The sequence below is a fragment of the Barbus barbus genome, assembly GCF_936440315.1.
Source record: "Barbus barbus genome assembly, chromosome: 1".
NCBI classification, from domain to species: Eukaryota; Metazoa; Chordata; class Actinopteri; order Cypriniformes; family Cyprinidae; genus Barbus; species Barbus barbus.
In genome coordinates this window covers 15,160,361-15,188,325 of record NC_136729.1, presented here as the reverse complement: position 1 = coordinate 15,188,325, position 27,965 = coordinate 15,160,361, and the positions used below count along the sequence as shown (strand labels likewise).

The 27,965-nt window shown below is 36.7% G+C and overlaps 2 protein-coding genes across 5 annotated transcripts; both read left to right on the top strand.

Annotated features, from left to right (window-relative positions):
• Positions 1-1,004: 1,004 nt before the first annotated feature.
• On the top strand, positions 1,005-16,919 carry LOC306875431 (plasminogen activator inhibitor 1-like). Of its 2 annotated transcripts, XM_079425979.1 has the most exons (10): positions 1,005-1,469; positions 6,011-6,071; positions 14,252-14,501; positions 14,720-14,944; positions 15,088-15,282; positions 15,371-15,569; positions 15,670-15,770; positions 15,911-15,997; positions 16,086-16,169; positions 16,332-16,919. In XM_079425979.1, the coding sequence occupies exons 3-10, from the start codon at positions 14,261-14,263 to the stop codon at positions 16,376-16,378; spliced, it is 1,179 nt and encodes a 392-aa protein (XP_079282105.1). In that variant the 5' UTR covers positions 1,005-1,469; positions 6,011-6,071; positions 14,252-14,260; the 3' UTR covers positions 16,379-16,919. The 2 variants fall into 2 exon arrangements, with proteins under 2 accessions (XP_079282105.1, XP_079282104.1); XM_079425978.1 differs by lacking the exons at positions 1,005-1,469; positions 6,011-6,071 and adding an exon at positions 13,517-13,616.
• A 611-nt stretch (positions 16,920-17,530) lies between these two features.
• LOC306875414 (AP-1 complex subunit sigma-1A) lies at positions 17,531-25,195 on the top strand. 3 transcript variants are annotated; one of them, XM_079425949.1, is made up of 6 exons: positions 17,813-17,963; positions 18,860-18,885; positions 20,632-20,810; positions 22,009-22,117; positions 23,299-23,436; positions 23,661-24,882. In XM_079425949.1, the coding sequence occupies exons 3-6, from the start codon at positions 20,632-20,634 to the stop codon at positions 23,706-23,708; spliced, it is 474 nt and encodes a 157-aa protein (XP_079282075.1). In that variant the 5' UTR covers positions 17,813-17,963; positions 18,860-18,885; the 3' UTR covers positions 23,709-24,882. The 3 variants fall into 3 exon arrangements, with proteins under 3 accessions (XP_079282074.1, XP_079282073.1, XP_079282075.1); XM_079425948.1 differs by lacking the exons at positions 17,813-17,963; positions 18,860-18,885 and adding an exon at positions 17,531-17,654 and having other exon boundaries at positions 23,661-25,192; XM_079425947.1 differs by lacking the exon at positions 18,860-18,885 and having other exon boundaries at positions 17,552-17,963; positions 23,661-25,195.
• The last annotated feature ends 2,770 nt before the right edge of the window (positions 25,196-27,965 follow it).

Here is a 27,965-nt window from a genome sequence, read left to right as displayed (position 1 = left end):
ATACACAATTATACAGAGTATAACCAGCAGTGAAATGTAAGTCAGGTCCGCTCCAAGGACAGTGCAATTATATAGAATACAAAACACCAAATGTACATAAATATTAAGAAAAAGAAAGTAGAAAAAATAAAAAGAATAAAATAAAATAAAATAAAAGATAAAAAATATAAATGTGCAGGTCAGTATGTTATAGTGTTTTAAAGGAAGAATTTATGTCATCATCTAAAACTTGCCATCAAGACCAGAGATTCACAACAACACATCATATGTGTACCCCAAGGGACACTTATAGGGATTGTTCACCCAAAATTAAAATAATTCCAAAACCATGTCTTTCTTTCTTTAGCAGAAATATAAAAATATATCCACATACTATATATCCAAAATGTCTCCACAAACCATATTGTGTATTGTGACATAGTGTCAGATAGTCAGTAATTATTACAAAAAGCAAAACCACAAGCACAACAGTCAAGGAATGTTCATTTTTATTCAATAATCATATCACACAGAGACAAAAGGCACCGCTGGGATTTGAACCCAGGATCTCCTGTTTACTAGACAGGCGCTTTAACCAACTAAGCCACGGCGCCTCGTGGCGACACCTTGAAAATTTGATACCAAGAATATCCTAGTCAGCTACTATTTATGACCTCATTGAACTCGTTCCTATATTAAAAAACCATTTGGATTTTGAAATCTCGTAACATTTCCGTAATTCTGATTCACGTTGACATATGATCCTTTTAAACGCACGCACGCACGCACGCACACACACACACACACACTTTTAAAGCTATTTATGAATTTTAAATATATTTCGTAATGTTATCTCTGCTAGTTTTCATGCAATACACAATTCAGAATTTCAACCATGGAGCTCCGTGAAAAGCAACTGCTTTCCTGCCTTTGTTTATATAACTCACGAAGCTAATGCTAATAGTGCAATACAGCAAATAAATCTCCAGCCACAAGGTGGCAGCGCGTCCTACACGACCAAGAGCGAGTGTAGCATGACGTTTTACAGCAGTTTAGCCCAATTTAAGGTTTTGTGAATCTATATCACAATCTGACGCACTGGAAATTTTAAACAGTGAAAAATGTTGAAATCGCGATTAGCCAGTGTGCTGTGCGTGCATACACAACATTCACAACTGATACAATGCAGACACACCATCTAAGCTAAATTCTGAGTCACTGTGGTTCTTTCCATGTAAGTAACTTTCACTGATGTCGCCATCCCAGAAATAGGGTCTACCGGGGAGATAAAGAAAGACCACGAACTATTCGTTCAACCGCTTCAGCAGCAACAGCATCGTTCTGGAATTTGGTGTTCTCATTCTAACAGTTCAAACATTCTGTTTATTCACCGGCGCGATCTGTTCTTTATGGAAGCTTGAATCATCACAGAAGAAAGTGATAGTGATACCTCAAACAGATGTTTTATGTCACATGGCCAAAACTAAAAGGTAAGGTTATACAGTTTAAAGCGCAGACCCTCGCCACTCCAAATGTGTTATTTCATTACAAATATTTAATAATTGTTCAATCTTTTTTTGAAATCTGATTCTATTAGCGTAATCCCCAGCTACTGCTTCCAGATGTTTTTACTCATCTGTTCTGTACTATACCACTCTACTGTTTTTTCCTTCGCTACACATTTTTCTAATTTCAGTCCAAGCCACTGGTTTTCCAAGTGATGTAATATCCTGTATACCACAATGTCCCAGAGGTACAGCATACAGTCATGACTTAACATTTCTATGCGTCACACATGGATGTGTTTTACATTGACTATTTTTAGCTCTAAAAATCAAGAAAATATAGATATTTAGATATCGATCAAAATCAGTTATGTGTAATGTTGATAATTGTAATGTTGATGAAATGTTAATGAAATGCAAAGTATATATATATATACATATATACAGTATTTCACAGAAGTGAGTACACCCCTCACATTTTTGTAAATATTTTATTATATCTTTTCATGTGACAACACTGAAGAAATGACACTTAGCTACAATGTAAAGTAGTGAGTGTACAGCTTGTATAACAGAGTAAATTTGCTGTCCCCTCAAAATAACTCAACACACACAGCCATTAATGTCTAAACCACTGGCCACAAAAGTGAGTACACCCCTGAGTGAAAATGTCCACATTGGGCCCAATTAGCAATTTTCTCTCCCCGGTGTCATGTGATTCGTTAGTGTTACAAGGTCTCAGGTGTGAATGGGGAGCAGGTGTGTTAAATTTGGTGTTATCGCTCTCCCTCTCTCATACTGGTCACTGGAAGTTGAACATGGCACCTCATGGCAAATATTTCTCTGAGGATCTGAAAAAAATAATTGTTGCTCTACATAAAGATGGCGTAGGCTATAAGAGGATTGCCAAGACCCTGAAACTGAGCTGCAGCACGGTGGCCAAGACCATACAGTGGTTTAACAGCACAGGTTCCACTCAGAACAGGCCTCGCCAAGTGTGTCTTGCCTACAGTCAAGCATGGTGGTGGGAGTGTCATGGTCTGGGGCTGCATGAGTGCTGCCGGCACTGGGGAGCTACAATTCATTGAGGGAACCATGAATGCCAACATGTACTGTGACATACTGAAGCAGAGACTGGGCCCCAGGGCACTATTCCACACCTCCAAGACGACCACTGCCTTGCTAAAGAAGCTGAGGGTAAAGGTAATGGACTGGCCAAGCATGTCTCCAGACCTAAACCCTATTGAGCATCTGTGGAGCATCCTCAAATGGAAAGTGGAGGAGCGCACGGTCTCTAACATCCACCAGCTCCGTGATGTCGTCGTGGAGGAGTGGAAGAGGACTCCAGTGGCAACCTGTGAAGCTCTATGTTGAGTTATTTTGAGGGGACAGCAAATTTACTTTACTTACTTTACTTACTTTTGTCATTTAGCAGACGCTTTTGTCCAAAGCGACTTACAAATAAGAAAAAGTAACTAAAACTAAAAAGTTACAACTCTATAAATACTATCTACCCACATATTTAAGAAAATAAAGAAATTAAATAAAATTAACACATGCATATAACAACAACATTTCAATAATAAACATATCAATGAAAAAATTTAATAAAAAGCTACTACTATCCCTTGCCGGTGTCCCTGCCCGGTGGAGTCGCACGGTAGAGTCGATGGTCTTTACACTCTTTGGTCTTCACACTAGGAGGGCTTCACACGACGACTGCCGCGACCGCTGCCGAGGTATAATAACCTTTATTATACCAATCTAACAAATGATTATTTCAATTCAGCTGGACCCACTTTCCTGTTTATCAACTACAAATGGCCAAGCAAGTGCACACACTGACAAGATACACGATACAGTACGAGACCAAACGCGATTTCAGCAACTCTCATCCTAGTAAACAAAAAATTTACACTGTTATACAAGCTGTACACTCACTACTTTCATTGTAGCAAAGTGTCATTTCTTCAGTGTTGTCACATGAAAAGATATAATAAAATATTTACAAAAATGTGAGGGGTGTACTCACTTCTGTGAGATACTGTATATATATATGACCCTGGACCACAAAACCAGTCATAAGTAATTTTGAGTTTAATACATCATCTGAAAGATGTATGTATGTATGGGCAATATTTGGCCGAGATAAAAAATCTACATTTTGACAAATTGCCTATAAAGTTTTGATTTATTAATGTCGTAATAATAATTTCACATTTAATTTGGATCAAGAGTGACTGTATTACATTTATGTATTCTCAACAAAACAGGTAGTGATGATTAAAAGCTAAATTTGACATACTGCTAATGCTGAATATTATTGTTGTTGTTTTTTTCTTCTGTGAGCTATAATGTGGTTACAGTGAAAGGTGGCAAGAGCCAAATGATCTTGGACAGATTAAGAACAATGATTCACATACAGAAAAACACATTGTACAGTATATGGTGGTGTTTTCAACTGACTTGGTGGAGCCTGCTGTCTAACAGAATTCAGTTTCACAATCGCAAAATGGGACTGCACTCTCATCTAGAATGCATATTAATAGCAGTAATTTCACAAGTATATGATGCAATAAAAATGTCAATAAGAAAAAAACAAAATAGAAGAAAGGGGCGAAGCTTCCTTGATGAGTCAAATTTAAACTGAAATCAACTCAGACCATACGTCAATCTTTCAGGTATTTCAGTAGATAAACTGATCTGAGAACTTGTTCTCACTATAGAAATGGGAGAGCGAGGTGACTTTGAGGAGAGACCTTGCTCAGTAGAAAGGTCAGGGTTTCCAAAACAGAGTTCCTCTCATTGTTTAGATGGACTTAGTTTAGGTTTGTTCCATGGATTATATTAGCCTTTTCTGGAACATTCTCATATGCTTCTGATTATTATAGAAAAGAGAGTTGATTGTTTTATGTTCTGTGTGCTTGGTAATGACCTTATACAAATGTTTGTTTGTGTGGGTGTTGGCAAAGCAACTCAACATGTTTCTTCTTTCAGGTTGGCTTTTGTAGAACAGCATGTCTTCTGTATACAGCATCTTAAGGGTCCCACTTTTTCCATTCTGTCTTGAACACACACACCAAAGACCATGTGAATCACTGTGGTTTCATAGAGTCATCTCCCTGAGCTCTGGGAAAATGTGTGCAAGCATTTCAATAGATTGAATAAGGTCTTACAAGGCTGCACTCTTTTAAATATTAAACATTTTAAATATTAAACATGCATTTAATTACAAATATATTGTAAGTAAAAGCATCAGTAATGCATTAATTTTAAGTTTTGTTTGTGAGTTGATAGTATCATCTGCAATGTGTTACACATTACATTATAGGCTATATTTCCTCATTACAAAATATGCACATTTTACTGTAAGTGCCGTAAAAATTATTATTAGCCTATTAGAAATTATTACTAGGACTGGGTAAAAAATAAATTTGTCGGTTTTAATCGATTCTCATTTTTATGAAACGATATCATTCTTAAATCCCAATAACTGGTTAGTCTGTTTTGAGTTAACGGAACATTATAGCACACCTCCCAGCCAATAAATCGCAATAAGCATACTTTTGATATAAAACAAAGTCTCAAATTTCAAATTATGTCCATTTTATTAAAATATTCAAACAATAAATACCATTTTGGCGCTACTTAATGTGGAGTGACAGATCACTGTAGCACTGATCATCTCCTCTGCTTTGATTCCAGTTACAGAACGAAATAAACATGAATGAACATATAAAGTTATGTTAAAAGAAAAAGTACAACGTACCAAAATCCTTATCTTATCCCTCAATCAGTGTTTCAACCACGTAAAGATGTCAATATAACAGCTTGTAAACAATGTCACGTAGCCTATTACATTTACCTCAGGAAAAAATATATTTGTGGCAATAAACTCGTTAGTCAGCTAGAAAAAATAAACTCTAGAGAGGAGCATTTTGCCAAATAATATGCACCATTATAATTTTACTGTTCTTCAATAGGCCTATTTAATTTATGTCGGAATAAATCCCAAAACGTTTTTCTGACAGCCATTTAAATTGGAGTAGAGAAATATAGCCTAATTATGTGAATATAAAGGTATAACTTCATTATTATAAAAACTTAATTGAGAATGAAGAATGTAGCCTATATTTTACAGCATTAGTTGAGAGATTTTTTGTTGTTGTTGTTTGAGAAAATTTGGCATGTAGCCTACTGTACCTGATATAGCCAAAATAATCAAATAAATAATCAAATCAAATCGAATTGAATCACAAGCTTGTGAAGCAAAATCGTATTGAATCAAGAAATTTGTGTCAATAACAAGCCCTACATCCCTGTGAAGGCAAGTATTGATTTAGTGAGTAAAGTGAATAATGCTAATTGCCACAGGAAAAAGTGTCAAACTCACATTTTCATATCACACATCCCTACCTGCTGATGATTCAATCCGAGCCACACTACAAGTCAAATAAGCATATCAAAAGTCAGCATGAGTGTGCGGTGGGATATTGTCGCTCCTTAATGACCTTTTTTTTCTCCAGACAGATGAACACTTCCTGAACCATCCCAGACAGTGACTGTGGGGAAACACGCTGTATCAAGGTAAGAGGAGATAAGAACAGTACTAACAGCAGCACATGTGATTCAGCAGCTCCTGTACTGACTGCTAAACACTGAGTCATAGATGCTCATTCACATGCACACACATGCTGCATGCTTTCTGCTTTGTTAATGTCATAAAAATCTGATTTCATGAAATGTCTGGGGCACAGTGTCTGTCTGATGTGTTTACTTTGAAATCAGGGAGATGTGTTTCTGCAAGGTTTTCATCAGGTGAAGACAGGTTTAAGTTATGTAAGCGTCTGGATCCTGTGATCTGTGCACATTTGTGTGTGTTTAGAGCATTGTGTGCAAGAGCTGAGAGGCCTGCAGCTGCCTGACTTCCCTAAACAAGGCATTAGTAAAATTGATATGCATATTGTAAAAATAAACAAATAAAATAAAAATGATATATGTCCGAGACACCCAGAGACTTTTTAGTAACATAATATTGCAGATTTGATTGTGAATACAAGTCTATTTTTGTGAACGTGACTTTGTTTGGTGAATGGGTGTGTTGTGGATGGGGTCTTTAAAACAGGTCTATTCATTTATACTGTTATCAGCACATGTTGAAGTAGATTCGTCTTTTGTCGTCTCTGAGAGAATATGAGCTGTTAATGCAGCTTTTTTTACTTTAACTTTCTGTATGACAGAAGTTAAGACTATTGCGCAAAGTTTGCACGTTGCTTGTGTGATATCCATCGGCTCGCCTTCATGGTTTAAAACAGAAATATTTCCAGTATTGCGATGTAACCGCAAACCCCCATGCATATGTATCTTAAACGCAAGGATACATGAAAGAGGAAACAAATTGGTATGCCACGCAGTCTGAAACATGTCTCTATTCTTGAGCGCTGGTCCATATATCACGGATCAACTGCGATCCGTTTAAGCCCAATTAGCCTATATGACAGATCAGAGCAATCTTTTATTTACTAATTTAACATGAAATCGTCAAATTGCAACTCCATATCAATAGCATACCACAAAAATACAGAATAATTAGAGCAATCATTTACGCACAATAAATAACAGAGCGTCATATCTATACACATTTTCTCCAGAACGTTCTCGCGACCCGGTAGGAATTCTTCCACGGCCCGGTAGTGGGTCGCGACCTGGCGGTTGGGGACCTCTGATCTATGCTACCCTTCAAAAATGTATGTAAGATTTAAGATTTTTTTTGAAAGACGTCACTTATGTTCACCAAGGCTGTATTTATTTTATCAAACATACAGTAACAGAAACATTGTAAAATATTACAATTTAAACACTATAATATTTTTTTCTATTGTAATATATTTTCAAATGTAATTTATTCATGTTAGTGACAAAGCTGAATTTTCATCAGTCATTGAGTGTTCAGTGTCACATGATACTTTAGAAATCAATCTAATATACTGATTTTGTGCTTAAGAAACATTCCTTCATTGTTAATTTTTCATTCTCCATTTTTTCACAACATGTTGAAAATCGCTAAAACCATGATACTTTTTTCTGGATTTTTATTTTATTTTATAATTTTTTTAATAGAAAGTTCAAAAGAACAGCATTTATTTGAAATTGAATTTTTCTTTACAATGTAAAAGTGTTTAATGTCACTTTTGGTCAATTTAACGCATCCATGTATAAAAGTATACATTTCTTCCCAAATTTTGTAGCATTTGCAAAATATAAAGTTGGAATTGTTTGTTTTTACGAAGTCCTAGTTATTGGGAATAGCTCTCAAATTTAGAGATTTGAAGTCAAAATTCCAGAATGGAAAGCTGCAAATGCAAAACGGGTTTGTCTGTTTTACTGTTAGCAAAAACACTTAATATATTACTGTTTTTTTTGTGATTTTTTTTACGTATACAGTTAATGTGGCTGTGGATGTGCGTGCAGATGAGGAGAAGATTCTGACCACAGTTTGTACTCTGACTGTAACCACAGCTTCCATTCCTAGGCACCGCAGCCACGAAACAGGTTAACACAAGTTTTGGCTCTCAAGGCTTTCAACTATGAGCCTCTAAATCATTTCATAAATCCAAAGACTAATTATTTTCTTTTGCATACATCCTTTAAGGCTGTGTTTTGGTTTCTTTGGGTTTGCCAGATAAAAAACTTTTGCTATGTTATGTCTTTAGTTATGTAACCTTGAAATGCCAGTTGTTAGCAACCTAGTTTTAGTTTGCCAGTAAAGGAAAGCCCTGATATTTAATGCTACAGTGATGTCTTAAACTGATAAAAGATGTAATAATATTGTCAAAGTAAATAAATTAGACTCAAAACTATTAGTTTAAAAATTATATAGAAAACATGAGTCTAAATTTTGGGTAAATAAAAGATGCCTGCTCAGCATTTCTCAACTGAAAAACACATCTATTTATATCTAAGCATATCTATTTCAAAATACTAATTGTTTGGCCTTCAAAAAAATTACACATTTCCCATCAGCAACACCCATCACCCCTTTAGAAAAACACGCAATTTCATGGAAACGTTAAAGAGTTCATGGCATGTCCTACTGGATGGTTCAACTTTCCTGTTTACCTCCTGAAGCGCTTTGATCACTCTTTAAGTACAAGCTGTTTTGGTTGCCCTGGATATATAAATTTGTTGTGAGCTCAAGGGTGAGACACAGGACATGTTTTGCCTAATTCAACGCTCTCTCCTCATTGATCATATCCTGTGTCTTATCTATTTGGCAAGAGCTTTGTGCTTCAAATATTGTCGTTGTTATTCTCCAACATTTGCGAATACTTTGGGATAACAAATTAATTAGTAAAATTTGAAGAAAAAAAAAAAAAACAAGACTTCAGCTTATAAGCTGGAGTTCTTTAAAGGCTATTTCATTATGTTAATGAAGAATAATGACCTATATGCCAACTTCTCATTTAAGCTTTACATGGACATTTAGTACTTGCTAAAAAATGAAACTCTACTCTGAACATTTTCTTGCTGAATTAAGTTTCATTTTCTTTGCAGAATATAAAATCATCAGTTGAGGCTGCAAATCATCATTTTCTATAGTTGGTGATCCACACAAGTGTCAGGGGTGAGGGAATACCCCATGTTCCACTTACACAGCATTCTTTGTCACCACTCATCTTTTTCCTCGCTGTCTCCCTTTTCCTCTTAATCATCTCCTTCTACTTGAAAAGGAGAATTCCAAATAATCACATTGTTAACCTTTTCCCTGTTTAAACCCATCTGTCTATGATAATATGATACTGTATATATATATATAAATATATAAAAAAAATCTTGCTGAATGAAATACTCAAGTTGAAAATCTTAATTTATATACATTGTGTAATTCGTTGAGAATAAAATGGTCAATGAAAAGCCAACATCATTAACCCAATGAGTGCTGGATTCAAAATCAAGTAAAACAAAGTACAAATTACAGGCTGATCCAACTTGAATAAATTTCATCAACTCATAATGTAAGTTAGCAGTGTTTATGGCCACCACATGCCTGTATGCACATCCAACAGCATCTAGGCTTACTCCTGATGAGATAATGGATGGTACCTGGGGCGATCTTCTGCCAGACCTGGGTCAGGCCATCAGTGAGCTCCTGGACAATCTGTGGTGTTACTTGGTGGCTGTGGATGCTCCGATACATAACATCCCAGAGGTTTTCAATTGGATTCAGGTCTGAGGATTATGAAGGCCTGTCAATAGCATAAATGCCTTCATCATCTAGAAACTGCCTACACACTCATTGTCATGCACCAGGAGGAACCCAGGGCCTACTCCAGCAGCGTCAGCTCTGACAGTGGCCCTGAGGAATTCATCCCAGTACCTGACAGCAGTAAGGGTACCATTGGATAGCACGTCTTTGTGGCCCTCCCAAGTATATTCCTCCCCAGACCACCCACCGCCAAACTGATCATGCTTGATGATGTTGCAGGCAGCATAACATTCCCCATGACATCTACAGACTCTTTCACTTCTGTCACATGTGCTCAGTGTGAACCTGCTCTCAATAGAATGGGGTGCCAGCGGTGGGCCGGCCAATTCTGGTGTTCTCTGGCAAATGCCAATCGAGCTGCAAGCTGCTGGGCTGTGATCACAGGTCCCACTAGAGGATGTCAGGCTCCCATGCCACCCGTGTGAAATCTGATCCTGACAGTTTAATCAGAAACATGCACACCAGTAGCCTGCTGGAGGTCATTTTGTAAGACTCTGGCAGTGCTCCTCCTCTTCCTTCTTGTACAAAGGAGCAGATACTGGTCCTGCTGCTGAATTGTTGCATTTATACGGTCCTGTGCAGCGCTCCTTGTGTAACGGCCCTTCATCTGGTATCTCCTTCATTCTCTTGAAACTTGACTTGGTTACATAATAAATAAGCTTCTTGAAAACTGGGTTTCATTAAATGGGATCTGATCTGCCAGATGCTTATTTATGCAATTTGAAATGAGAAAAACGAGATACTTGGCAAGTAAATGAGGCAAGAGGTGACGTTCAAGATTTCTAGGCTATGAAGTTAAATAAAGGCTATGAATATCTGAAAAGCATTTCACTTTCATAATTTACTGTTCATTATCACCTTATCACTCATCTTTTTAGTCTTGGATAGATTCCTTAAATCCACATAAATCAAGATATTTCACTTTGAAGAGCCTTATTCAGCATGGCTGGCATTTTCCATGGACACTGGACAAAAGTTAAGCAAGTTTCCGATCAATCAGAATGTAGTACAGTTAGGAATACATCAGCAGAATCTTGCTTATAGACATAGAGAGTAGATGTAGGTTCATATTTTGCGTTTTCATTTTATTCATAAAGTTCATATTGGGTTCTGTAAATGTATAAATGAATTATACCCTTCGGTGGCTCTGATATACTGATTTTATGTTTCTGAGAAAAGATGCATTAGTTTTACTTTCAGGATCTCTAAGATATCTCCCTTTCTCAGCAGCAAGATGCTCCCACATTTGTATTCCACTAGGTTCTCCTCAGCCATATCTGGTGTCTTTCGCCCACTATTCAGCTGTAGTTTATCACTTATTAGTCATAATGACCACAAACAAAATATTTCAATATTTTCTGACTATTTGTTTGAACTCCCTGACAACAGAATAAAACAGTGCTGCAATCTAATATATAGGGTCAAATGAAAAGGTCAAGTGACAACAGTGATCCCACCCAACATGATACTGTAAATTATGTAGTTGAGTAGTTTTAAAACAACACTTTAAGACTGTTGCTACAATTACACTTAGATGTTGATGGAAAAAGTATATATTAATTAAAATGTCAAATTTCTACATATAGAATTAAATGACAATTTCAAAGCTATAAAACTTATTTTAATGATAGGGTTGAGTGGGGGAAAACGCCCTTATACTGTTTTTCCCAAAATAACCACAAGATAATGTCAAGATAAATTTTTATTGTAACTATGGACTGCATTGACAAGAGTGATGTAGCAGTTTTCACCATGACGTTTACACTGGTGATGTACCTGAGAGAAAACGGATTTCACAGCAAATAATCTCATTTTCAGCAGTAAGAAAAAAAGTGTTTTAAAGCTTGTTGTTTTGTAGAGCATCACAGTTATATATGGTATGAGAACAGTTGTTAAAAATCTAATAACATGAAAACTCTGGACATTTTTCATACTTGGTTTATAATTTATGTCATTGTCACCAAAACAATGATAACTTTTCTAAACACATTTAACTTTTGTTTCACAGGAAAAAAAACTTGAACAATCCTTTCCCCCCACTGATTTTTAAACATTGCAAAATTTACAATAAAAAACATCCACATCCCTTTCTTGGTTGGTTGCCGGTTGAAACTTAGCTAACTGGATTCTCATGCTCATTTCAGTGGGAAATTAAGTTGGCGTTCCTTTTGAGTACTGTGAGTCCAATTTTCCATTCACAAGTTTACTGGAGGAGAGGCTCAGTTGACATGACACATGACATAATTTGAGGGAGTGAAAAGCAAAATGTTACTGCACCACATCAGTATTCTGCCACTGTTAGGGTACTAATAAAATAATCCATGATAGAGCAGAATTTGTATAGGCAATTATGTCAGTGGAAATGAAGTGTAAATTCATTAGACACCTATGTGTAAGTGTGTAAATTACAGAAATCAAGAGCGAGGAGATATTACAGTACATTTAACAATGCATTTAACTGTTTAGAACTTGCACGCAAGACTTGAAATAAAAGACATGTAAACACATCTGTGAACTTAAAGCATGACATAATGTTTGTATTCAGAGTATACAAACTTTATGACCTGTGAATTTTCATTTTGACACTTCATTGTCTGGTCCTTTAAAGCTTTCGCAGTAAAAGCTCAGTTGCTAAGAAGACAGATGTATTTCAGTAAAACAGTTGTTAAGTACTTTAACATTCCTCACAAGAAGTACCTGGCTTGTGTGTGTTTTCCCTGTTTTATAGACATGCTCCTCTGCTGATATTTTATTGACATGCTCCTCATGCCTTTCTTTACACATTCAGTCTGTGTCATATTCCCTGAAGACGTTGGCCTTGATGATAAAGCTCATACCAGGGATCATTAGACATGACTTGAAAGAGTTTAAAGTTATTTCATCAGTAGTTTTTCCATGTCTCCTGTCCTTCTGTCCCTAGACGCCTAACTATTCCTTATACACAGAGAATGTGGCTTTCCTCATGAGCATGTGTGAAGGAATGCATTTTTGGTAGAACCAAATATGGGCATGTGTCATTTTTCAAAGGTGAGTCAATGCTTCAGCCTGATGTTCTTAATTACTCCAGATGAAGAACCTATTTTTACTGTCATTGTGGTTGCTGAACAGAGTGATAAGGGGATGGATTATGTCAACTTTTATTTTTTGGCACATACATAGATGTTAAAACATCCAGTCCTGTCAGTGGCCTTATTCAAATTAATTAAGTGCATGTTTTGTTCTTGAGTAATTGTTTGTAATTAATTGCTGTTTCAATATTACAAAATTACATACACACACACACGTGTGAATTACATAGCACACACACACACACACACACACACACACACACACACACACATATATATATATATATATATATATATATATATATATATACAGGTATATAGTATACTGATGTTGAAGTCAACAACTGATCATTAAATAATGGTATTTATTAATATACTAATATATAAGTAGATGTGAGAGTTCCCTAAAACAGAAACATTTTCAAAGCTTTAAAGATTGAAATGCCGCCAAAATTGACAATGACTTCTGCCTTAGACTAAACATAGCTATGACTTGGCTGTTAAACGGTCCTGTAAAAAAGGAGAGAGAGACATGGAAAGAGACTGGTGAAAAAAGTGTTTATGTTTGTCTGTGTGAAAATGGGGAGAGGGGGACTGGAAAGGCAGACAAGCATGACTTCATAACTTCCGCTAGTGTGTGCGCGTCTGAAGGGGAGGTCTCAAATCCTTTAAATAGCGACAGAACTACAGAACTACTCACAGAAACAGTAAGAGCTGCTCTAGGCTTGCACTACATCGAAGATCACAGTAAAAAACTAAATCTACAAAGAAACTCTTCAAAATCAAATCATCTTTCAGGTAATTTTTTGTTCTTGTTTTGCTTCATACCGCAAATAGACTCCAACTTAATGATTACAACTGTTTGTAAAATGTAAAGTTTTGCTTGCATTTAGCTCAAGTAGTTGATTGCTTGATTTAATAGATTTTGGACTAACCAGCGTGGGCAGAACTGAATTAGTTGTGGAATTTGAAAATATATTTGTTGATGTAAAATACCAGTTATTTACCCAGACATCAGTATACATAGAATTAAGTTATGAACCTTAAACTTGGGATAAGTATCTATACAAAGCTTCTTATGTGCCATAGTATTCTGTAGGTAAACACGTCAGGCATGAGTCAAGATAGACAAACAGAGATAAACAGAGATGGCATGGTGTAGTGTTTGAATGGTGGGTGTTGTATCTTGCACATGAGGGAGAATTTTCACAAGGGAAAGTAAAGCAGCTTGCTCTCTTTTTGGAGGAGGTTGAAGCATTTATTTTTTCTCCATGGTTTTGCCAAGTGCACACACCCATGCTGTGACCAGAAACGTACTTCAGCAGAAAAAAACAAAAAAACAACAGATCTTTTGAAATGATCTTTTTCATAAAATCTGTACTTATCATTTACAGTTTTGAATTGGCACAACTGACCTCTCTTATCTTCCTCAGATATTCAGAATGCAGAGCCTGAATGTGCTGCTGATCTTTACCCTTTGCGGGTCAAGCTTGTGCAACATTATGCAGGAGAAACAGACAGATTTTGGGCTGCAGGTGTTCTCTGAAGTAGTCCAATCTTCTCCGGACAGAAATCTGGTTCTTTCTCCCTATGGCATCTCCTCAGTGCTGGGCATGGCTCAACTGGGTGCCTATGGCAGCACTCTTCAAATGCTTACCTCCAAGATGGGCTACTCACTGCAAGGTAGATAAATGAGAGCAGTAGATGTAATTCTGTTATGTTCTGGAACATCTTAGAAAAACTATAATCTGTATCATTTTAATAGAGCAAATATTTGAATAGAATAGGCCTAGATGTATCACTTATATTTTGCAATCTTATATTTAAATCATAATATTTTACATTCCTAATTTAATGTGTAAAGATTGTTGTTTTTCTAACTCTCTCTTTCTTTTTGATAGCACGAGGAATGCCAAAGCTACAGAGGCTTCTTCAGAGAGATCTGGCCAGTGAAGACGGGGTAGAAGTGGCCAGCGGTGTCATGGTTGACCGGAAGATAATCCTGGAAAAGATATTTAGGCGCAGCCTGTCCAAAGCCTTCCAGAGCATCCCGCACCAAATAGACTTCAGCCAACCAGAGGTGGCCCGGCAGGTGATCAACTCCTGGACATCTGACCACACTGGTGGTAAGTCACTGCTATTTTAAATACGTTGCCTTTGATGTTCCACATCAATTTGGATAAAAATGTCTGCTAAATGATTAAATGTAAGCTCACTCACCATACACATTTACAAGATGCTTAAATGATTTATTGGTTTAATTTCTTAGGAATGATTTCTGACTTCCTCCCATCTGGGGTGTTGAGTGAACTGACACGCTTGGTCCTGTTGAATGCTCTTCAGTTCCATGGAGTCTGGAAGACACCCTTTGACCCTAAACTTACAAGGGAACAGCTCTTTCACAGAGTCAACGGAAGTGCTGTATCTGTTCCTATGATGACTATGACTTCAAAATTCAACTGTGGTGAGTGTTGGTGATTTTTGTTTTAAAGGAACTGATGAGAAAATAAAGAATTTTGTAAAGGTTATTTACAAAAATGTTCTCCATCTAGGCGAGTTTGTGACTGAAGACGGTGTGGACTATGATGTCATTGAGATACCTTATGAGGGGGAGTCGCTAAGTATGCTTCTGGTGATACCATTTGAGAGGGATGTGCCTCTGTTGGCCCTGAACAAAGAGCTGAGAAGCAGCAGGATTCACCAATGGAGAAAACAGATGAGAAAGATTAACAAACAACTTGCTATTCCAAGGTAACGCATTTATTTCTGTGAATTTGCGTGGGATTTTTATATTGTGATGGACATTTTAAAACAGGAGGCCTAATGTGTGTGTTATATAATGATCTCTCAGGTTCTCCATGGATACAGAAACTGATCTGAAGTCCACACTGAGTAAGATGGGTCTTGGAGACATTTTCAGCCAGAGCAAAGCTGATTTCTCTCGCATTACCAGTGAGTATTGGAAATGATCAGATTTCACTTTTAGCAATGATGTGGCTGTTTTGTTAATACTGTTAAGTGTTAATGGATGGTCTTTTTTTATATATATATATTAATCTAATTGTTGTGTCTCTCTCTTTTTGTCCACTTAGCTGAGGAACCTTTATGTGTATCCAAGGTCCTTCAGAGAGTAAAACTTGAGGTGAATGAAGAAGGAACCAAAGGCTCATCTGCCACAGGTACAGACACTGAATTACAATACAGTACAAAAGTATTCAAAAGCATTGTCATTATAGTGAAACCAAAATGCACATTTTGTTTCCCCAGCGGCTATCATCTACTCTCGCATGGCTGTAGAGGAGATCACACTGGACAGACCCTTCTATTTCCTCATTCAACACCAACCCACTGGTCAGTTGTGCTTTAATTTCACATGCTTTTACCTTATTACATTTAATTTTGCTCTCTTTTTATCTGGATATGTGTCAGTGTAGTTTGTTTTTTTTTGTTTTTTTTTTTTGTTTTTTTTGCTTTGTCTCCTTCAATATTAAAATCCCCTGGTTAACTTCACAGGTGCGTTGTTGTTCAGCGGTCAAGTGACCCAGCCTCAGGAATACTAACAGACCAAGGTTGTGCCTGAAGTGACCATACAAGCAAAAGGACCAAGGGAACTGCCAACCAGTCTGCACACAACATACTACTGAAGACAGGAGATGCTTAGATTTCAGTTTTAAAATTAAATTGGGAGGGAAAAAAAGAAGCAAAACCTTCTATATCTGTCATGTGAGCATAGCTTGAAGTGCCAAACTTTAATGAGAAATGTATAAATGTTTATTCGGTATGTGTCCACTGCTATGGGAGAGGAAAGACCTACACTGTAAAAAGAAAGCATTACTGTTTAAAACATATGTCTTAAACATCAGGGACATTTAATGAACAAATTTACAGCCTCAGCAGACGGAGGTTCCACATGCACTAATAATCTGAAGAGTGAATTAATTTGTATGCTTTTTAAAAATCTGTTTAATGTGCTTATATATTTTGTACAAGTTGGATTTTGCAGTATTTATATTTATTTATTGTCGAATGTTATATTTTTCTTGAAGACTGTTTACTGAAATTGTTTCCTTTTTATAATAAAAGCGCCCATACGCGAACATGAATTAGTTTTGCGTTCTTTATTAAATTACTTTGGTGCTGGCGACATCTTGTGTTCAAAGTTTGGCAGCAACAAAGTCAAATGTATTACAGCACTTTTCAGATAGATGGAAAGTCTAGACACGCTATTGTAATAATCAAGTTACAGATGCTGGCAGTACAAATGGCATGTGATATGAGCTGCCATTATGATTGTTGCAATGAATGACCAGAAATTGAGCCGCATGAATCTGGATTTTCCTACATAGTGAACAGGTTAAAGTACTGTAACTCACTCTATCTCCGTTACCACGGCAACCTGAGTCAGCCACCTTTTTGCCATGGCAACAGCATCTGAACATCTTGCCCTGATGGCAGAGGCAAATCTGTTAAGTTTTACAAATAGAAAAGAAAGCCCACTTTAATACTTTGGAAAACGTAAACGCATAAATCTTTCGCTGTTTTTTGTTAGAAGCGGGAATTCGTTTCTTATAAAGGCAGCAAGCGGACTTTCTGCAAGGGATCTTGTGGAGACAGGAATGCGCAGAGCGCACGCGCACTGGTGGTGATGACGCTACCTGACTCCTCTCTCTAGTGACGGGAAGTCCGGCTCAATTCCGCGAATCGGTTCCTTCAAACAGTTCGTTCAAAAGAGCCGACTCAGCGGTTCTTTCACACCATGCCGTTGTTACACCGAGTTCTGTGACCCCAGTAGGCGCTACAGCGAGGGTGTGTTTAGGATTAGTATTGCTTTTAGGGGTAGGTCGAATTAGTTTAATACATATTGCTGTTTATTACGAGTTTTCGAGTAAATTTCATTAATTCGGATGTTTATTGTAATCCCAAATGTTCTAATCAGTCGTAAATGAATCAGATTAACCGATGCACTGAAAAGATCCGACTCAAAAGAACAATTCGTTCACAAAGCTACTCCAGGCAGCTTCAATGGGGCTCTGAAACTACGAGCAGTCAGATAGACATGTATTGATAATATCTTGCGGTATTTACCAAAAGGCGGTTTGCTGTTCACTGAAAATACCTGTCTGATATCAATAAGCCGTCAAAATGGTAAGTTCTACTCTTACAGCGACATTAATCTGCACTTTCTCAGGCAGAGCTAGCTAGCAAAGGCTAAGTTAGTACAGTCAGCTAGCAGTTACCTGGACACCTCAAACCCTGTTTAAAAATGTACAGCTCACCGGTCTGTTCAGTTTGGACGCTTTGTGTGGTTTACATCTCTCAAATAACGTTACACTGTAAAATTGTCACGTTGTTATGTATTGAAAAGCGTTTGTTCACTAGCCGGGTCAGTTTGACAGCTGGATTTGAAGTGCTAAATTTGGACTATTAATGAATCACCTAGACGCTATTCACAGCTTGGCGTTCATTCGAGGTGTTCCTGAATACTTGATATATCGTTTCATCAGGTTTCCTTCGAGATCCTATTTTTGAGATCCTATTTTTAAAGTTGTCTTTTGACTTTTGATTCGACCCGGAAACGGTTGTCTAGTTGCTGCTTTATATTTGAGATTCAGATGAACTGTGAGTCAGAAGATTGCCTTTAATCCCACACAGTGCATTTTCACTGCGGTTTTTACAGTCATAACAGTGTGTTCTCTCAAAAATGTTCCATTATACAAGTATTTCACAACATATTTCCTTTGTTTAATCAGTTAAGCATGAAAGGAAGTGCTGCTCTGAGAGATAATATCCAAGACACAATACAACAGTGTTTACTAACTGAAGAAAGCACTAATGATCATAGCACAGGGAAGCAAAATGTAACGTTAATGTCTTTGTATGTTGTCCAAACTGTTCATCATTTTCCTGTTTGCCATGTTCAATAAACTGGCTGACCTGGACTTTTTCTTTGATGAGATAAACACGTTACTACAGTATCAATCTAAAGAGCATTTATTTCTCCATATAAGACCTTTTGTTTTTCCCTCTTTCTATGGCACTAGAAAAACATCAGAAAGCATTCATCGCTGTAAGTAAAGATGTGTAGTTTAGTAGTAGATGGTGATCTGATTGTCTGTCCTGTAGATTTTTATGTTCTTTATTAACAGTAGAATTTCATGAATGTGTGAATTTAATGTTCAGTATTTGTGTTTAAACTACTAACATTTGTTATAAGACATGGCATTGAAGTAAAGATGCACGGTTTTAACAAACTTGTCTGTATGTGTGGATGCTAAATGGTCACTTGATTTGGTTGCTAAATATGGATTTGAAACCAGGAAAAAAAAATTATAGCATTGAAGAAGATAGTCTCTCCTTACCTTAGGAGGTTACTATTCTCATCTTTGGTCCCAATTAATTTTTTCCCACATCTCATCATCATCTTATTTTTTTTTTTGTCTTTCTATTTTTGAATATGAAACATCTCTTGTACAACATAGCCTTTCATTGCCAAGTGCAATGCATCATTTTTAGTCTATTTCAAGGGCTGATGTAGGCTGACAAATTTTTGATATAAAGTCCTCAATTTAGCAAGATGGTAAAAATGCTTCACAATTAAACTACCATGTGCTTTAGGGTAGTGTTCCATGTGATAGTCTTGTGGTTTTAATCATAGTGTGTCCTACTATTTCTTTGATCAGGAAATGTGATAGTTGGACAGCCTTTCGAGTGGATTGAGCTGAATGCAGCATGTTGGATATGTGGGCCATGTCTGATGGGAGCAGATGCGGTGCTCTTCAGCTCTCCTCTTAAATATTTAACACATCTGAAATGTATAGGCCAGCTCACTTTCTAATTTTATAGTGATGGATGACGCTGAAGTTATTTTAGGAAAAAAGTGATACTTTTTTTTTTTTACACAGTTTTTCCATTACGCCTTCATCTGCTCTGATAAGTCAGAGACTGGCTACAAGCACAGTTCACAACATTTTAATCATCATTTGTGCATGGGTAGTCGACAAATAACATGGACATGACCCCCCCCCCCCCCCCCCCCCCCCCCCGCCCTTTAAACCAACATCAACATTTTAGGTTGTAATTTTTTGAATGTGTAGGGTAAATTCTGTTTTAGGTCAGTTTTTTGAATGTTTTTCACTAGCCTAGTTCTGTGGCTATGTATGCATTTTTAAAACTAGAAGTTCATAACTCCATGTATAATAATTATCATATAACAGGTTTTTAATGACGTATAGCATGAGGCACACTGATGCATGTAATTTTAGCAACATGCATCCTGTTTTTAGTGAACAATTGTTAGTATATATTTTTGATCTTTTTTTTTTTCCCAGTTCAGCGTTATTACTGTAAAGTACAACTGTTTGCCCGTAAAAAAAACCCCAACATTTTTAATAGTTGAAATAGAATATACAAATTTTAAATGGAAACGATTAGTATTAATGTATTGACTACTATCTGAAATTAAATAAGTTTAGGGTAAAATACTAGAATTACTAAAACTGAAAAAATCAAGGTAATAAAAATAATATTTTTTTAACTTACAAAACCACATAACAAACTTACTAAAAGTTAAATTAGAATTAAATAGAAAAACTACACAAACATATAAAAAAGCTAATAAATATTAATCAGTGCTATACTAATACATAAATAATAAAATAACACTTCTAATTATTTGTTACCAGAGACTGGTTTATTAATTCATTAATTTATTTAGCTTCTCTGCCGTATGGAGTATTTTCTGCTATTTATGAAATAACTTTTTTTTTCTTTATGCGATCCCCTCCTGTCTTTCTCTATCACTGTTTCTCTGCAGATGCGCTTTATGCTTCTGTTCAGCCGGCAGGGGAAGCTGCGGCTCCAGAAATGGTACACGGCTACAGCTGAGCGTGACAAGAAAAAGATGGTCAGAGAGCTCATGCAGGTGGTGCTGGCCAGAAAACCCAAAATGTGCAGCTTCCTGGAATGGAGAGATCTAAAGATAGTCTACAAGAGGTAGAAAAACACGCATGCATTTGATGCCTTTGTGAGCCAGAAATGTCGGCTGCAAATGTGCTTCTTGTTCTCGGTTTCTCACATACACATAAAAGGTTGTACTAAATAAAACATAGTACACAGACCAACACCTATTTCTTGCTGAGATAACTGTCTAGTGAAGCGGACATCAAATTATTGTGAACGATGACTCATTTAATGCATCATTATTGAAGAGTGGAATTGCTTGAAACATCAAAATACATTTCATATCTAGTCACCTACGCACATACACGCCTGTTTGACTTGATTCATTAGTAACCTCTTGTGAGCTCTTTGCATTGCGTATTAATGTGACCTTTTTGTAATACTGTCACTGCACTCAGGATAGACTATAAAAAGCGGTGTAGAGAGGTGGTCATTGTTTTTGGCCATAAGCGGGCACTAAAAGTAAAGTTACATTGTCTGTGATGCTTGTTTTTGTTTTTTACTTCTGCACTCCATCTGATATGTACTTGATTTGACAGCAACTTAATGTCATTGAGGCTTGATTTAGAGTTCATCACTATAACATTTCTGCAGTCATGCATCCATGTTGGCTCAATCCTTATTACGTTTTGGTTGGTCACTTCCACACACACAATGAAAAAACTTAAAAAAAACACTTTCTCACACACTCAGGGAGTGTGTAGATTATTTCAGAGCTGGTGAAGGAACACGCATTGATCTAGTCATTTCATTGTTGTCAGCATTCACCATGTCTACTCCTCAGGCATCCAACCAGCATCTGCTGTGTGTTATTGCTTTCGGTTATCACTTTTTGTGCTTCCCTATTTGTATCAATGTTATTTTAGTATTATTTATATGCTATTATAGTTTTTATTACTATTTTAAATGAGCTTTTATTTATGTTTTTAATTTTATTAAATCAATTTTGATACTTTATTTATTAATTATTTTATTTTTAATTTTTTGCTTTTAATTTTAGTTTAAGTGTTAGACATGTTGTGTGTTTTTTTGTTTTAGCTCATTTGTTTTTATTTTAAGTGTTAGTTTAATTTCTAGTTAGTATTTATTTCTATCTATCTATCTATCTATCTATCTGGAATGTTCAGTTAGTTGCCTTGGCAACATCTTTAATTTTCATGTAATATTGCCTTCATATACACTTTTTGACTGGGTTACATCTATCGGGGTGTGTTTGTGTGTGGGTGTGTAGGTATGCCAGTCTATATTTCTGCTGTGCGGTGGAGGAGCAGGACAATGAGCTGATTACCCTGGAGGTCATCCATCGCTTTGTGGAGCTGCTGGATAAGTACTTTGGCAGTGTGAGTCATTCCTCGCCACCACCCCTCTTTTATCTGGCCTCTCTTTTTCTCTCCTCCTTTCTCGCTATTTCATACCTCACATCACAGGAACCCAAAACCTGTGAAATTATTTTTGCTTTCCCATCTTTTTTGCTTTTTGTTCATCCTCTCCTCTGCTTTTATCCTGCTATTCATCCCATGTCTGTTTTTCTCTGTAAATGTCACATGATGCTTTTTATCTCTCTGTATTGATATTGTTTGCTGTTGTGTACATGGGGTTTCTGTTTTAATTACCTGACTGTTTTGGTTGCCTATCATTTATTAAGGTTAATTCCCTTGTGCATCATAATTCTACATTTGTATAGCATCCACAGTGTTCCTTTCTGACCACTTTACCATGCACATAATTTTTCCAGTTAATTTTTGGTTAAGTTGTTCTTGCCATTTATTAACATACATTGATGTTATGGGTTTACACAATTTGAAGAATCGATGATAAAAATATTTAATAACTATTTCATTATTAATTAGTCAAGTCAGTTATTGGTTTGCAAACAGTTAACAAAAAAGTAAGTAAGTGGCGCTTTTTTATAATTTTATACTTTCCATGCACACTACTGTTCAAAAGTTTAAGAGAAAGAAATGGATGCATTATGCATTAAAAAGTAAGAGGAAAGACATTTGTAATCTTACAAAAATTTCTGTGTATTCATCAAAGAATCCTGAAAAATATGTAACACGGTTTCCACAAAAAAATTAAACAGCACAGCAGTTTTCAACATTGATAATAATCAGAAATGTCTCTTCAGCACCAAATCAGCATATCAGAATGATGTCTGAAGAATAATGTGACACTGAAGACTGGAATAATGTCTGTTGAAAATTCAGCTTTAAAATAAGTAATAATAAATAATATTTAAAATGTAATGAAATAGAATAATAATATTTCACAATATCACTGTTTTACTGCATAAAAAATACAGCCTTGATGAGCATGAGAGACTTGTAATGTTTACTTGAGACAGGATACTCATTAAATAATACAGGCATATAACTACTAGCTTATTCATATTTTTATGAACTGGCATTTTGACTCAGTTGGGCTATATCAGTTAGGTTTACACATTTATGTGACACTCATATTTAGAATATCACCAGATTTTGTGCATGTAAACAAGATTGTGCTCATTTCTTCATTGTAGGTTTGTGAGCTTGACATCATTTTTAACTTTGAGAAAGCTTACTTTATCCTGGACGAGTTTCTTATGGGGGGAGAAATTCAAGACACATCCAAGAAGAGCGTGCTCAAGGCCATCGAGCAGGCCGACCTTCTGCAAGAGGTGTGTGTATGCGTGTTATTTATGCTGTTTTGAGTGTTGTTTGCATGGAAAAGTGCAAACATGTTACTTGAATTCTTGTCTTGTGGCTCCTTAGTCATTTATTTCCTCTCAGCTCTTCTGAGCATTGCACACTGTAAGCTGCCAAGTTAAGTAATCACTGCATTGTGTAATGTACAATGTGAGGATCCCTTAATGGAAACCCTTGTCTCCTTTTCTCCGGACAGGAGGATGAGTCACCCAGGAGCGTCCTAGAGGAGATGGGGTTGGCCTAGTACTAGTTTCCAATGCAGTCAACACAGTTGGTAAATTTCGGTACTACTGCGACACGTGGGCTTACGTGAAGGGGAGTTTGTGAATGGGTCCAAAGGGTGGGAGGAGAACAGGGGAAAAAAGAGGGTAGGTGGGGGTAATTTTGGTACTACTGAGATCAGCATGTGATTGTATTTCAATTCCAACCTTTTTTGTCTTTTACATGTTAAAATGGCTGCCTAGCTGGGATCTCCTCTTTCTTAAGAGAAACTGTAGAAAGAGAGTTAGACAGCAGATAGACACTCAAATTTAGCAATCAGAAGCATATTTAGAAAAAGGAGTTGAGCCTTGCCATTTCAACATCAGGTCATGCAATCCCAGCTTTTAGTTTTTTATTTCAAAGAGTGATTAATTGTTACATTGATCAAGTAACCTGCTTTGGAAAAGCTATCTGTAGTAGAGAAAAACCTCAAATTGAATCTTCCTAAATGCCATTACTATACATCTGCTGTAGCTGCTCAGGAAACAATGACACTGACCATCCAACCATGTTTATTTGTGTGAGATGCAAATATTTGTACTTGTACCACTTTAAATGAAGTGCTATTGTAGAATATGGACCATAAGTAAATCTTCTAATGGTTTTTTTGTAATGGACCGATTTTAAGGATATGTTCACCGAGGAGGAATATTAAATAGACCTTTGTAAATGGCTACAATACAGAATGGACTATATTGTGCAGTCTATTCATTCTGTTCTGTCCCTTGAGCCACAGTAGTAAAACGTCTGAATGTGCATTACTTCGAGAACAGGGCACAGAATCTTAACCACAAAATGGCACTGAAGCTCTTTCCTGTTTATCTTGGTCTACATCCTACTTTCCAAAGACGTGTTTCTGACTGTGAGCATGGCGGTGGAGTTGTAATAAGCAAGGGAGTATTTGTAGCTTGTTTCAGATAACAAAAGAGGGCTTTGATATTAAGTGTGATGTATTTACATAGCTTTTTAAACGTGGTGTGAAATAAGGGAATATTTTGAGATGAACTGTCTTTCTTTTTTTTTTTTTAAGCGATTGAATAATTCAGCATGAGGGCATCTTTATACCTGTGTAAAATCTGTCAGGTAACTAAAACAGAATTATGTGTGAATGTAATTTTATAAATAATAAAACACAATTTTAGCCTAAACTTCCAAGTACAATGAATTTTTCTTCCTCATCTGTTTTCGTGTTTTAATTTTTTATATTGTTATTATTATTTATATTATATTCAACTTTTTTTTTCTTTTCCTTCCTTTCCTTTCCTTTTTTTTTTTTTTTTAAATAATTACATTTTATACCCAATGACAGCTGTTAACATCTTCTAGAGGAAACTTGCGGAGAATTTCTTTTAACCAGTTTTCATGTTTGCTTCCTTTTTTATTTATTTTTATTTTTTGGTGTGAATGGTGTGGCCTCTCTTGGTATAATGTTTGCATCCTCAAAAAAACAATAAAGGATGCTTTGTCAGGAATGCATTATTATTTGTGTGTGTGGAGCAAAGATAAAGAGTGCTGAAGAGAGAAAATGAGAAAGAGAGAGAGTGAGATTGAGTATGTAAGTGGATGAGTCACCAGTCGGTCGTTTGTGACAGTGGTGCAGTGAAGCTGACTGCACCACCATTGTGCCAAGAAAAAGACAATGAAGGTGCAATGGAAAAAGAGATTACAGGTAGACACAAGTGACACTTTCTCAAAGTGTCTTGTTATTGTCTGCTTGTGTTTCCTTCCCTTGCTTGGGGATTTATGAAAACTGAAATCTGTTGTGTTTTTCACCACCATCAGTGTGAAGGTGTCAAACGATTTGACCCGCAGCGTGATTGCAGCCCTCCTTGCTTTGTCTAAATATAAGCTCAGCTGTTGGTCAGTGTCTTCCTTTATCTCCTCTCAGTGGAGACTGTTTCTAGGGACACTATCATGTGCCTTTCAGCTTTTCGCCCTCCTGTCAAACTGCATTTCTGCGCCACTTAGTGACTAATTGTGTATCCTGTGGTTTTTCATGCAAATGGAATGCGTCTTGGTCTTCTTAATGGATTTAGGATTATAATGCTTGTGTACAAGTCCACTTATGTTTTTTTTACCCTAATATGCGTGCAACGGTCATGTAGTGCATGAAATTCTGTGTAAAATGCTTTATATTATTTTCCTGTTGTTGAAGATTATCGTCGGATTTTAGGTAAAGAGCTTGTTTTTTCCATGTAAAAATATAAACAAAGTTAAAACCATACAGGTAATTAAATTATTATATTCATGCATATTTTTTCTTTTACTACACTATATAAATGTGAAAACATTGTGCCTTTTTAAGTGTACTGTTTAAGGGCAACAGCTTGTTCACAAGGAATAGTTCACCCCAAAATGAAAGTTTGCTGAAAATATACTCCCTCTCAGGCCATCCAAGATGTAGATGAGTTGGTTTCTTCACCAGAATGTTTAGAGAAATGTAGTCTTGCATCACTTGCTCACCAGTGAATCCACTGCAGTGGCTTGAGAGTCCAAACACCACACAATGACAAGTACTCCAAATGACTCCAGTTCGTTAATTAACTGTTTGTGATAAATTCATCATGTTTTCAACTTCTTCCAGCTAAAATATGAGTCCTCTATTATATTGTTTTCTCCAGTGAAAAAGTAATCTCGCCTGAATCAGAAGAGAAATATGCACAGATTAAGAAAAAAATAAAAGAAAAAAGTCCACATCTGATCTAAATGTGTTGGTGGATGTGATAGGACACTTTTTCACTCGAGAAGGTGTTCGATTATTTTGTCCAGAAGTGACATTTTTAAGTTAAAATGTCTTGAATTTGTGCTACTGCCTGAGCTTAATCCTGTATATTCCTTTAAAAGTACACTTTTATACCCTGTCTACCCCTAAAGTTTACCCTAAGTACTAAAGTGCACCTTTTAGGGATAGATATTAGGGTTTTACCCCAGTAATTATATAGATGCTTACAGTAATCAGCAATCTGTTGGCTTTTGTTGCAACAGTTTCGTCATGTTTGGCTGTAGAAATTCACAGGATAATGGAAATTCTGGACAACAAAACATAAACATACAGCCTCATCCTCAAACTGGCCTTTCGCAGCAGATGCATTTCCGCAGTGTGTCATTTGATGAGGAAGTCATTATAATTGCAAAGTTAATCAAACTTGTCTTTGTGTTTACCTGAAACAGTGTTTAGCTTCTGTTGAGCACATGAAGGTAAGTATAATATACTGGTCTCACACTGATGGTTTGATGGATGAATGCCCTAATTTCTCCCCTGTATGAGTCTTTTTCCATCGATCTGGCACCAGTGCATCTCCAGTGGAAACAGAGTTTCTGCCAAGTGCCTCTGCATGTTCTCTCTCTCTCTCGCTTTCTCCCCACCTCCTTCCGCCCGTCATAATTGCCTGGCCTCTCTGCCTACCTCATGATGAATTTTTAATGTCATGTTGTTACTGCTATCCCATTATCCTTATGGACAGTAACTCTTCATCCACTGTAAAGAGTGAGTCTCACCCTCTCTTTACCTTTATAAAGGTGACTCCTGAGAGGTCTAGGTTAACCTTTTGAGACCTTTCTGGAAATGGTGCCCTATAGAATCTATTTCTGTCCTGATGAGCAGTCAGTTGTATTGTAATTTGGCCTTATTGTTTCAGACTTGCCCTTGAAATGATGTGAGGTTTGCTTCAGATGACTGCCAGTGAAAACTGATCTTGGGACAGCATTTACAGGCAAACCCACCCTAGAACTTCCCACCTCCATAATGAAATGTGAAGACCGCTCCAGGCCAACACGCTGATAGACTTGGCAGAGATTTCTTTAGCGGAGGCGGGGGAACATATGGGCTTTCTGTGGGTTTTCCCATTATGCTGAGCTTTCTTCCCCCTGCATCGGGGGTGTTGGGATTTGAGTCATAGAGAATGCCGGACAGATTCGATATTTGATCAAGAGAGCAAAGTGCATTTTCATTCCTCTGTTTTCTGGGCAAGCCTTCAGGGCAAGGAAATCATGTTTGTCATTTTGTTTGTGTGCTGGTGCGCAGGTGTCACAAAAAGGGAGTGTTTTTCTCTTTGATAAGTGCACATGCTTTTTTTTCTGGCATTTGTCAGTGTGCAAAATTGCCTGATTGTGCACGATTGGATTTAACACACATTGTTAGATGTTTCTCTTTATATTTAATTGAATCGGGTGGCATTATGGAGTCTGTTAGACTGAATTTGACAATTACTCTTCCCTGTGGCTGTGCCTGAGTAAGTGA